This window comes from Peromyscus californicus, unplaced genomic scaffold, assembly GCF_007827085.1.
Source record: "Peromyscus californicus insignis strain IS unplaced genomic scaffold, ASM782708v3 Scaffold_23__1_contigs__length_62951481, whole genome shotgun sequence".
Lineage (NCBI taxonomy): Eukaryota > Metazoa > Chordata > Mammalia > Rodentia > Cricetidae > Peromyscus > Peromyscus californicus.
Window position 1 is genome coordinate 39,294,973 of NW_026294534.1, and position 13,100 is coordinate 39,308,072.

Sequence of the window (13,100 nt, forward strand, 5' to 3'; positions counted from 1 at the left end):
AGAGCTCTGGGATACTCGTCTTTAGTGATAGAATTTCATGGGGCATCACAAATTGCTTTGTAAACTTGGGGATGTATCACTGGCTCTTGCTCTTGGTGTATAAACCACAGAGCCTGTGATTTATCTTAGTGGGTACCATTAGCATTTCAATGCGGAGGCCTTTTCCCTTTCCATAGAGGCCGATCAAAATACATGTAGTCTTTTTGACATTTATGGAAGCCATTGCCAGCAGTATAAATGCCCAAATACATTGTAAAATAGTTAATCTAAGTGACAATCATGAGGAATGCACTAGAAGAGGTGAAAACCTCACATATATGAGCGAGTGTGTAACCGTTCATTACTTGAAGAGGCTCAGTTCTCTGGAGTGTTCCTGAACAGAAGATAATAGTCCGGAGTGATGAGGTTTACATGTAGACAGCTGAGTTCACTGGAAGACACGTAATACCACGGACAGCAGAGAGTCCCTAATTACTGAGCATGGATTGAAGGAGATTCCTACATAGTACTGAATCCTCCAAGTCCATGAATGATTTTGTATGTAGGATATGTCATAGTCACCAATATTTTATGAGTGATGGCATCAATAACAAACATACAATCACACCGATATCCAAGAGTACAGTTAGCACTTATGGAAATGAACTGTCCACCACGTCTGTTTTTCTACTTATCACATCTACTGAAATGACTTAAAAATGTCCTGATTTCTACCAGGTCATCAACAATGACTTGACAAGATAATACCTCATAAGAGACTCTAGACCCAAATCAATAGACAAAACGAATGACACAACACTACCGTGCCGCAGCCGACAGGCCAGACGGTTTCCAGCCTTGGTCTTACCTATGAAATAGGACAGGAGTATGGCCAGGAGCACCGAGACCCCTACAGCACACAGCGCCGTGCACCTCCAGCTGCAGTACCTGGATGACTTCTTGAATTTAAAAGCACTTCTGGAGAGGGTGTTTCGAGGAAGTGGCCGGGTAGGCGGCGAGTAAACAGAGCCAGATGCCATCGTGTAACCCGGGGTTGCCGTACTGAACAGTGGCGTCGTCCCTGTCCCTGTTTTGAATAGGAAATGCCTGTGGAAAGGGAGAATATCATTGTAAGACACGGCCATGTGGGGAATATGTTAACACACGACAAAGGACAGACGCACAGGGACTAACTCTCTTCTGTGGCCCTTGCGGAGTCAGCCTAGTCTCTCTCTCTTTCTGTCCCTTCCTTCCTTTCATCTACCTCACATATTTTGTTTTGAGATAAGGTCTCAGGTAAGGCAGGCTGGCTTGGAACTCACTATGTAACTGAAGATGACCTTGAACTCCGGACCTTCCTGCTCGACCTCTTGAGTTGGGATTGTAGGTGGGTGTGCCACATCACCTCAAGTTGATGAGGTACATGACATCAAACCCAAGGCCTCACACATGCTGGGCAAGCACTCTACCAGCGGAACTACACCCCAAGCCCTGGTTCATGTATTTATTTTTTACATCTATTTATTTATTTGTTTGGTGTGTGTGTGTGTGTGTGTGTGTGTGTGTGTGTGTGTGTATGAACACATGCAGGCATGCCATGGAGCATGTATGGAAGACAGCTTGTGTGGGTCAGTTCTCGCCTTTCACTGTGGGGGCTCCAACAATGTCATGTAGGTTGTTCGGCTTGGCAGCAGGCATCCTTACCTGATGATCCATCTCACCGGCCCTCATCTGATTTTAAAAGTTAAAATTTAAGGCAATGTTTTAGTTTAAGAGCTATATCATGAAAGTGACTTGAGAATGATTTCGATAGTGTATGGCGGGGCATATGCACACAGGTAATCCCTATGGTTTCAAGGAGCCATCTTGAGAGACGATGGAATGACCCTAGCCACACTGTCTCCTGAATGTAAGCATGCTGGAACATCCTCGGAACCCACACATAGTGAAAGGTGAGAACTGACTGACTCGCACAATGATGAATGGCCTCATGAGTAGTTCTTCATAATTCATATTATAAAGTTGGTCCTAGGTCACAGCTGTGCGTGTATGCGCATTCCAGGAGAATGTGTGCTCACGTATGAGCATGTGCCCATGTCCCACCAATGGTGTGCTGCCTCACCGGAAGTGTTCTCATTCTAGCTCCCCCCTCCCCCCGGGCCCCATTGCTGAGGACTCTTAAGCTTGAAAAGGGCAGCTGGTCAAGTCTCTGAGCTTGTCAACTATTTTATTTTCAGCAGGTGTCAAATGCAATCAGCAAGGTAAATCTTGTGGGGGCTGGGGGAGGGAGAAACTCACAGAATATAGTTTAAAACCTAACCTAAATAAATGACGAGAATATAGTTTAAAACCTAACCTAAATAAATGACGAGGTCAGCGAAACAGCTTCTAGATCGCACAGAGACAGACTCTCGGTTGGCGAAACAGCTTCTAGATCATACAGAGACAGATTCTCTCACTGAACTACACAATGGGCAAACGGCCCCCAAATTGCAGCTTAGGAATGTTGAAGCAGGAATTTAAGGACCAGATGACAAAGCCATGGAGTAAGAAACTCTTTGGAAAGGTGACCAAGTCTAAGACTCTTTTATTTTTACTTTTTTATTCAATCTTAGAGACTTTCATACATGTACGCAATATATTTTGACCACATCAGTCCCCCATCCCCCCTTCAACTCTGCCTGTATCCACTCCCCACCACATGATCATCTCCGCTTCATGTTCTCTTAGATTCTTGTTAACAATAAAAAAGTGTTCAAATTTAAAAACACTCGGTGTTTCATGGCTTTCATTTCGCATGATAATACTGCTCACATCCCAGCCCTAACACGAACTATTATTACATCCTATTCTAAGATGTCCAATGCAGTCAGCAGGCTATAATTTTTTACATTCAAGAGGTTAAAAGGGTCCTTTCATTCTCTGCCATAGTATGGTATAGCCTTTATGTGAGATGCATTTATGGGGTTCATCGCTAAGTATTTTCCATTTTAACACTCATACACTTACTGCGTATTTAAAAAAGGCTAAATATATCGAACAGGTATAGCAGAGACCTGGGAAGCTTGACGGCTAACATTTAAAATCTTCTTTCCTATTCACTAGGTATGTGCCTTTAGAAAGCTTCCTTAACCTCTCTGTGTAGTTTTTTTGTCATAGGACTTGTGAGATTTAAATTGACTGTAGAAGACTCTAAAATACTTCAGCCATCGCAAGTGCCCACGAGTGTTGGACAGGAGGGAACAAGCTCATGATTTTAGGCATATTACTGCTTAGAAAAGAAAAGGGACCTATTTGAGGGGTTGGCAGTCTCTAGGAACGCAACAGGATGGCTGGTTTTAGTGAGTGGAATTTACCCAGCGTGGCGGCCACATGATTACTAAACTCATCAGGGTTTCAATCCAATGATGGAGTCAGAATATGATGGCATTATTGGCAGTGGTGAAAACTGGAGGGGTGAAGTCTACTTGAAGCAAGGAGGTCTTTGGGGTCATTCCTTTGCCCCGCCCCCGCCGCCATTCTCTCTCCTTTCATCCCTTCCTGCACCTCCGCTTCCCACTTCTTGGCTACGATGAGGTAAGAACATTACTCCTCTCCATCCTCCCTAGCATGGTATTTCGGCTTTGCCACACGCCTAGAAGCAACAGAGCAGGCCATGGGAGACTCAAATCCTCAGCTCAAATGAACCATTTGCGCCTTTGGCTGCCTCCGACATGTTGTCACAGCAACGGAACACTGACTAATAGGAAGTGGTCTGAATAATTTCTTAATGAGAGATGGGATTTGAACCGGACTCTGAGATTCTCAAGACCACGACCTTAGCCCTCAAGGCTGGACACTAGAAATGTGAATATCTATACACATGATGAGATGATGAGTTTTTACTAGATGCTGACTTCAAATCAGACGTCTCTGTCTCTGTTTGCAAACCCGAGATCTCAGTACACACCATGACTGCAGGTTCTGGCAAGGAACTCTTTCAAGTACTAGCTTTAAATTGACACGAAATTATTTTCTTTAGCGAACAAAAATGCAACTTTGATATATTACTAAAAACACAAATGTAGGACCCAGGGGTGTACTTCAGTGGAACAGCATGTGTCTAAACAGACATAAAAGTTTCAGGTTCGATCCGCGGCGACATTACCGATCAATATTCATGGAACCGAAAACCCATTTCCTTCAAAGGGTTTCCAGTTTATTAAATGCATACTTTTGTTTTGTCCACTGCAAGAGAAAGTATTAATTTTTTGGGAGGGGGGAGTTACCTTTACTCCCTGGAGTGAGGTATTTTCTCCTTATCCACCTAAATGAGTATTAGAAGAGACATAGGGCATGGGCAGCATAGAGTATAATTGATGCCCAAGTTTAGAAAGTATTGAAAAAAAAGTACCTCACCCGTGTCTTACATTTAAAATCATGGGCAGTCGGGTTTTTAGGATACCTTTCTAATATGTAGTTAAGAATCAGGAAAGGTTTAATTCGGTTTACTTCAAAATCACCATTTGCACGCTGACTGACCCCTTCAGGTCAAATTAAGCCTGAAAATAGACACGGTAAAACATACATGTACAAGTTCTTAGGCAGAGAAGGAAAAGCCCATGTCTATGTCTTTGCTATAGCAGAGGACAGACATGTGGCTCCACATCGGGCAGACCTGGGCTAATGTGGAGGTTTGGACAGAATGTCATCCTTTGAAAGACAACAACGCCTTTACCATTGCACTATATAAAAGAGGCAACACTGTGAGGTTTATGGTACCATCAGTACAGCCCTTTAAACCCATTTGCACTTTCCCTAAGGTTCGGTATAGCACTTCCTTTATGTTTCAAACTCCGCAAATATTTCATGAATATTGAAATTCAGCTACACAAAGCATGCATGATGACTTCCCATAAGTAAAAGCCATCTTATCACCTAATTCTCCATGAGGCCTGTTTCTGCACGCCATTAGCTTCTCATCCTACAGCTCCTGGCCAGGCCATTCAGCTATGAGAATGTGCTTCTCACATATAAAAAAATTCTGCAAAACATTACTATTGAAACACCACCACCACCACCACCACCACCACCACCACCACCACCACCACCACCACCACCATGTTTTTGACCTGGCTTCCCTATGAGGTTTGTAGAATAAAGACTGAATTTTTCTTTACTCTTCGAACCATATTTGGGAATGGAAAAGAAGCAGTAACTCACGTGAGAATCCCGCTCCCACCCCCCATTGTATTTAGCTATAAAGCAGCAGCAGTGGCTGCTTTTTCAACGGCCTGACTTTGCTCTGATGTCTCTAATGATGCCCTGTGTGAGGCCTGCCTCCAGTTCCTCAGTTATTTGCACCCCTGTTTTCACTCTGGCAGCGGGCCTGGAGAAGCACACTTGAAGACAGACTATCAGAGCCCGAGATGAGGAAAATCAATTTCAAAGCCCCAAAGACAGCTGGTGCGGAAGGTCACCGAACACTAACAGTTGCTTTGTGGCTTTGGAATCGGGAGGGGAGGGGGCTTCTGTTTAACAACAACAACAGCAAGGGACAGGAAAGGCAGAGCTCGGGTGCCTCATTAACTTGGAACTCTGAGCAGCCTGCACAAATGGCAAGGATTACTCGATCTGCAGCACAATTAAAGCTTGCTCTTTTGTCTCTGGAAATGGAAAGATCTGGTTCTTTGTTGATGTGCCTTTGGACCGACCTTTACAACTCTTGTGTTCTAGTTTGTATTTTTAATGGAGTCTGTGATGAGTCTGTGTATGGGTCACGTCACAACTATGAAGTTACCAGGGACAAAGCCTGGATTTCCTCTTATTTCTGGTTGTCCCCATTTCCTGACTTCTTGGTCATTGCTTAGTAACTTTAGTCTTCGTGTCTCTCTGAGGATCTTTGATAATTTCCAATTACTCTTCCTGCCTGCCTGACCCCTTCGTCCACCCTGGGTATTCAAACTGTCAGAGGACCCGCAGGCTTTCCTTCACAGCGGGTTTTTTCCTTTCTTTTTGTCCAAGTGGGTAAGTTCAGTCTCTTCACCTCCCTGTCCCACTGTGTGCTTGTGTGTGTGTGTGTGTGTGTGCGCTGTATGCACATGTGTGCGTGTGCCTGTGCAGATGTCCTCTCCCTCTGCTCTCCACCTTACTTTGTGAGACAGGGTCACTCACTGAACCCAGAACTCACCGACTGGTTAGACTGGGTGGCCAATCCGTACCCACGCCCATGACACACCACACCTTCTTTCCTCTGCCTCCCTGGGCTGGGGTTATAGGCGGGCACTGCCACACCCAGCTTTTTAACCTGAGTGCTGGGGATCCAAACTCACTTCCCCATGTACAGCCATCTTTTCTTTCTACTCTTATCCCAGGCCTAACCACATGCTCCTTATTTTGCTTTTTATCCCATGTCTGAGCAGGTCTGTGCCGTTCCGCAGTAACCCTTCACTTTCGATGTCTGTCTTTCTAGTTAATAATCACACAACTTACCACCAAGAGATTTTTTTAGTGGCGATATATTTGGGGTATGCTAAATGTACCTTTCTAAACTGTATCACATATAATATCAATAAATCAATACTTAGTTCCGAAGTATGAAATTATGGAAGTTATCACACACTCATGAGTCACTAAGAAAAGAAAAATGGGTTAATAGTTATACTTTGTTCAGAGGATTAATAGAATCATGTTATTCCTCTAATATGAAGTAAATGGCTTAAGAACTTAGAAATTTCAGGCACCCAAATGAAAAACACCGCTGGAAAACATGTGGCAGATTTCTTCCAAGTCATCTGAGTCATTTCCTCACTGGGAGATTAGGAGAGAAAATAAAAAAGTCGAACAGACAGTGTGCAACTACTGAATGAAATTTTAATTCGCTTAGCTACCTATGTGTATATTATCTTCATAGCAAACAGTTTGTTTTCTTCAGCGTTTTGTACTGTATTAAAAACCTTTTTAGAGATTAACAATGGAAATGATCAGAATAAAGGGTATGGCAGCTGGTGTTCGGCTCCTGTCCCTAAGGCACACTAGAAGGCTTTATTAATGACACAGAGCCCTGGAACATATTTCTATTGTATTGCACACTACTGTATAGTGTACATCTGTTGTACACTATGGAGCACACTTCCCTACTGCACAGCCTCCATTGATTATTTCTTCCAAAGAGGGTGATCTACATGAAATTGTTTAAAGAAAATGTGCTATTGCCCTGCTCTCATTGACCTTTGTAGGAGAACATGTATGAAGCTCCCAAGACATACACTGATTTCTATTTCTTCACATTAGACACTCTGATTTCCTCAACATGCCAATGAGTCTGGCTGCATTTGGCCAGATGCGCCATCTTCTCAAGGCCCAAAGTTTTCATTTAAGAGGTAAGAAAAACTCAAGGCATAGGTTCCTCTTCCTTGCGGCAAAACATAACTCTCTGGATTTAAGAGGCTTATTAAAGGTCTCACAAGATTTCCTGAACATCAAACGCCTTTCCCAAAATGACATTTTCAGATCTAAAGCAAATGAATCCCATACTTGTGGATTAAATTTACCTGGAAATGCAAGGAAGCTAAAATTAGCTCCTGAGTTCAAAATAGTTTAATTCCACTTGGTGTCAAAACAATGGCCCAGCTTCTTGGGATTCATTTTATGGTACTTTTCCAACAGATGAAAATACCTAACATCTCACTGTTGCTGGGCTCTGTGTCACTCATTTAATTATTTGTGGTCTTCAAGTCTTTATCAAGTACTGCAGAAAGAGTATTTAGACAAAAACAGTTTGTGAGCATGTATTTGAAATGAATTATACCTGAGAGATGATGTGAACTGTGACCTAAGCCTTCTGAACACTTAACACCTGTTCCCTAGTCTTTAAATTTTTCACTATCAAGTTCCAAATTTCACATTACATTTTACATCACAAATCCAACAGAATTACCCGCCAGGTGTATATTTAACATGTTCATAATTGATTAAAAGCTGAAAAAGGAACAGGGCCTTGTATAACGAGGCGGAGAAATACTAAATTCTTACGGATGATAAATAAACAGAAACTAAAGAAAGTAACATAGAGAAAACCATCCATTTTGTGTGTATGTGCAGGCATGCGTGAACATACATTCGTGTGTGCAGCCATGCGTTGCGGGAGGTCAACCTTGGTGCCATGCCTCAGGAGTCATCTACCTTGTGTTTTGAGATGGTTATCTCTCACTGGGACCTAGGGCCGGCCATGCCAGGCTGACCCAACTTTCTCAGCCTCTCAGCATGGGGATCATATGTAGGCCCTGTTCCACCCAGTTCTCCTCAGGGATGTGAAGGACTGAACTCAGGTCCTCCTCACTCATGTGTGGTAAGCATTTTAATCACTGAGTTACCTCATTAGCTCCTGAAAGTGATTCGTCGTTATTTAAAGCCGTATATTTTTCTTACCTTTAAGCAACTTATTCTCTATGCATACCCAGAGATGCTCAGTACAATTACTTACAATGACTTTTATCAAGAGGTTGGGAAATAAATCTATCACCTGAGGATGCCGGCCCTGAAACTCTGTGACATCCCTGAACTAAAGGACCCAAGAACCAGTTGCACACATGGTCCAAAGCCCACACCTGCCTATCACTGCAAAGGCATGCCACAGCTGTCTGTCCTCGACACAAGGAAAACAGGGACAGACTGCTGAGTCACATGTATGAGCAGAGCTTGTGAACTTCTGTAGTAGGGGACAGGCCACCAAGATGAGCAACATGGTGCAAGAGACCACTCCATAACTTAAACTGGTGCCTTTCAAACTTGGCTTGTACAACAATGTCCTTGTGGGCTTGTCAAAGCATAACTGGTGTGGGTGGAACGGAACTTCAAGGGATGATGACAACATTGTAAGAACCATGGCAGCAAGGCATTAATGTATGGTTTGTTAGCTTAAATTTACCTTGGACATTCCTATCAAGACCGTACAACAGGAGCAAATCAATTCAAAAGACCCTAGCTTAGAAAGTCACTGCTCATGGTGTACTCTAAGTAGTTAACTTAGAACAAATGAAATTTGTATAATCCAAGGCTCAATCCATCAGACCTGGATAAGCTTAAATATCTTTTACTGTTTCATGCCATAGTATTTTCAGTTTTTTTGTTTCCTTTTTTTTAACCTTCAACATCTTTCAATTTCTTATTTTATTGCATTACACCTTTGGGTTCCTCTTTTAAGAACTCTGCCCTAATTACTGACTATTTCTAAGGTCATTGCTATTGTTAAACATCTACCATGTTGAGGCACCTAACTTTAAAAAATGATTGGGGCGCTTGCAAGCATTCCGTTTTCTAGTCTTATTTCTCTAGGATCTGTTTCCACACACTTCTGAAACATCCACCATCGGCACTTCTTATTTCCCTAGAACCTTCATTAGGCAGATATCCATTCTTCTTCAATTTAACACTTAGATTTCTGAACACTGGATAAGGCCAGGTAACAATTCACTATAGATGTATAAACTTCCCATGATGCTTTGCTGCACTGACTGAGAACATAATACTATTCCCGTTTTTTTTCTGTTTGGAATATTCTTAATGTATTTTTTTCCCCTAAAAAGTTTGTCAATGAATAGCTGACACTAAAATGTATTTATTTTTCCCTACTAGCAGAGACTCTTCTGGCAAATTCAATTACAAATATTTTAAAGCCACTTTGTATGCATCCATCCAAACAAACCCAGTGTCCTTGTTTCCTTTATAACCTGCTTTCTGGGAAAACAGTTCTGCCTTCTCCTAGTTTTTCTCCTTCTTTGAAACCGGTGAGGACAAAGAGCTGGCAAGCAAGGCCATCTTCCCAGGGCCGACCACCAAGGTTGCACTACCACACCCTGGCAAAGGTCACAGCAGGGGCCCCTTCTGATCTACAAAACAAGCCACTGAAAAAAATTCTGTCACTCAAGTTCAGAGGGAACCGAACGCCAACATAATTGAAAAAGAAAAACCCACAGTGAATTCTTACTATTACTGTTCAAATCTTTTCTTTGATCCTTTAGAATTTCTCTTAAAACATGCTTCCCAGGGTGGAAGCAGGAGATGCCTCGGAGTGCTTCACTGCTAAGGGGAGAGTTGAAAGTGGACAGAACAGGAGTTTGAGACAGAGTTCCTCAACCAGCAGTGCAGCAGAGGCAGCGCTGGATGCGAGCTCGAACTAAGAGCACAAATTAGCAGGTGGGACCTCAAAACTGAAAGACCAGTCTCCAGGCTTAGCTGAGAAGACAAAACAGTTCAGAAATCACCAGACACTCTTGGTGTGTGGTTAGTAAATGGTAGCCCCCAGATGGTTGGTTGTGTCCTGACCATTTACTATGTTAATTTTTAAAATGATGATTCTAAAAAATAAAAAAAAAAAATCCGGATTTGTGCATGAGTAGGCCCATGTAAATATTCTAAGAACTAGCTTGTTCAAAATGGATTATTTTGGTGCTCATAAAAGGGTAATATTGTAGTAAATTTAATTATAAAACTTACCATCAGTAATATGCTATACAACTATAAAACAGAAATATTTACATTCTAAACTGTCTCTTACTTAGAAAGCTAATTTTGTTACAAACTTTAAATAAAAGTATTTTAGACAAGAAAATTAAACATCTCCCAAGGAAGTAGTCAGTCTAAGGATGTAAATTCTATATTTTGACATTAAAACAAAAGAACAACTATGTAAGGATTCTAGCTGTGACATGGTATGTGAGTGATACAGATAAACGACCCCTTCATGCTGAGAGCATGTTGGGATCTCAAATGTATTTCACTTCTGAATTGATGTGCTATTATCTTTGGACAGCTTTCACACTGGGAGGTGATCCCAGGAAGAAAAATGTCTTAAATGAAAAGCTTATAAACAAGATAATTTCATTACTGCAACCTGAATTAAGATGAATTATTAGCAGTTGTACCAAAAAAATGGTTTGAGATAAACGCTCTTGATATTTTGGATAAAAATATTAGCAACTGATTCCACACTAATATGCAGTTATACTGAATATGGACATATACTCCTGGTGACGTCATCATTGCGTGGGGGCCGACCTCTGAAACCGGGAGGGATAACTTTAGACCACGTGAAGGTGACTGGTGACAGTACCAGGAAGTGTTTTACCACCTTGAACTTTTTTTAATACTCCTAGGTAAACAGAGCTACCTAAAATTATGTTTAAATATAACCATAGCTGTACAAACCGTATGGGGCTGAATGAAGGTAAGGAGGCCTGCATCTATCATCACGGGACTTGGGAGGTTGAGGCAGAAGTACAGCTGTAAGCTAGCCTTGGCTACATGATGACACCCTGCCTCAAAAAAACAAACAACAAACAAACAAAACCCATAAACTAAATAAAACAGAAAGTGTAGGGCTATCCCAGGAAGCACAGCATCTTCATCATGGTTTAGAATAGTTAGGGGTGCTGTACGCAAGCGTGCGGGTGTCACAAATTTCGTTTGGGAAAGGTAAAAAGTTATTTTTCATACTACTATTAGTAAGGCTCAAACAGACGAAGAGAATTTGCTTCTTATGTCAGTGATTTTAATAGTATAACCATGATATCCAGCACATGAATCTGTATTATAGATATCTTTATGTTTACTCTATCAATTACACCTACTACTGATGGTTATCATGGGCCGAATGTGTTAAAATGAAAATAAAAAAAATCTTCAAATGTATTATGTGCTCCACCAATTATCAACTCATTTAATTATTGCACAGTCATCATCTATGCTTAAAATTGATCAGAAAAGTTCTTTCAGTGCACTCGAAATGGAAGTTCAGGATAGGGGAAGGGAAGGGTTTTTTCAGGTATGGAAGTGAGGCTTTTGAGGAATAAGGACAATTCTGGATTGCAGGATATGTCGACAGCGCCTCAGTATGGACCAATCTGATCCGTACATGACACTGCACACACACACACACACACACACACACACACACACACACACACACACACACACACACAACTCAACAGGAAATGAATAGTTTCAAGAGTGGGGTGGGTGAAAGCAAGGCTTTTCTTCACACCTAGCTGCCAACTAAGCTACAGGAAATGAGATTATATTTAAACTTCGCAAAATCCCGTGTGAATTCGATGATCTACTAAATTCAGATTCAAAAGCAGGGGCAAAAATGAGGGTGTTTTGTTCCCCGAAATATGTTAAGGACTAAACATTCTTGCTAATTCTACTTGTACTTATTTATTTTAGACTTAACTTTGAAGTTTGTATTGGTTTGTTCATTTTACAGGTTGTCGTGTGTCCACCTTGCGTACTGGCCACTGTGTACCCCCCTCCTCCATAACCCCTTCAATTCTTTGAGGTAGGAAAGCTCTCAGGTATAATAGGCATCATGGGAGGAGGCTGAGCGTAGGGGGTGGGCCATGATACCCTCACCTTTTAGTATCTGTGGTTTGTGAGTGTGTCATTTAGCACAAGATTTTTTCAAAATCTTTTGGGGTGGGTTGCAGTGTGGTCTCGGAAATTGCTTTTAGCCATATGCAGGCCAGGCATCTACCTACAGCAAATTATTCAGCACTAGAAACCTCCAAAATGAGATAAATCTACAAACGGGATGAGGGTCACATTTCTGACCTTACTATTTGACCATTATCATCAATATGATACTAAACACACACACACACACACACACACACACACACACACACACACACACACACACACCAAAGAGAGCAGAATATTATCTAGTCTGTAAAAGCCACACCTTGTATAAGTCTTGAGAACACACACACACACACACACACACACACACACACACACACACACACACACACTTTGTTTGTTTGGACGCAGGGTCTTACTATGTAGCCTTGACTGGCCCAGAACTTGCAATGTAGAACACTCTGCTCTTGAATTCACAGAGATCCCTCCTGCCTCACCAGGGTTGGGATGAAAGGCGTGTGCCACCACACCTGGCCAGGATATATTTTTGCAAACTAAACGCCGATCTGCCCAGGAATCATTAGACAGCACAGCTTCTATCAAGAGATGCAGCCAGGCCTCCTGGTGCAGGCCTGCAGCCCCAGCGATTTCAGAGGCGAGAGCAGAAAGACCACACGTTCGTGGCTTGCTTGGTGTACAGAGTGAGTCCAAAGTAAGCATGGGCA

At 42.1% G+C, this 13,100-nt stretch overlaps 1 protein-coding gene across 1 annotated transcript in view; it reads right to left on the reverse strand.

Moving 5' to 3' along the window:
- Positions 1-13,100, reverse strand: part of Tenm3 (teneurin transmembrane protein 3) — a 2,633,929-nt gene that overhangs the window by 167,257 nt on the left and 2,453,572 nt on the right. Inside the window, 1 exon segment of the mRNA XM_052752285.1 lies at positions 848-1,086. Within this exon segment, the coding sequence (XP_052608245.1) occupies positions 848-1,086 (239 nt within the window).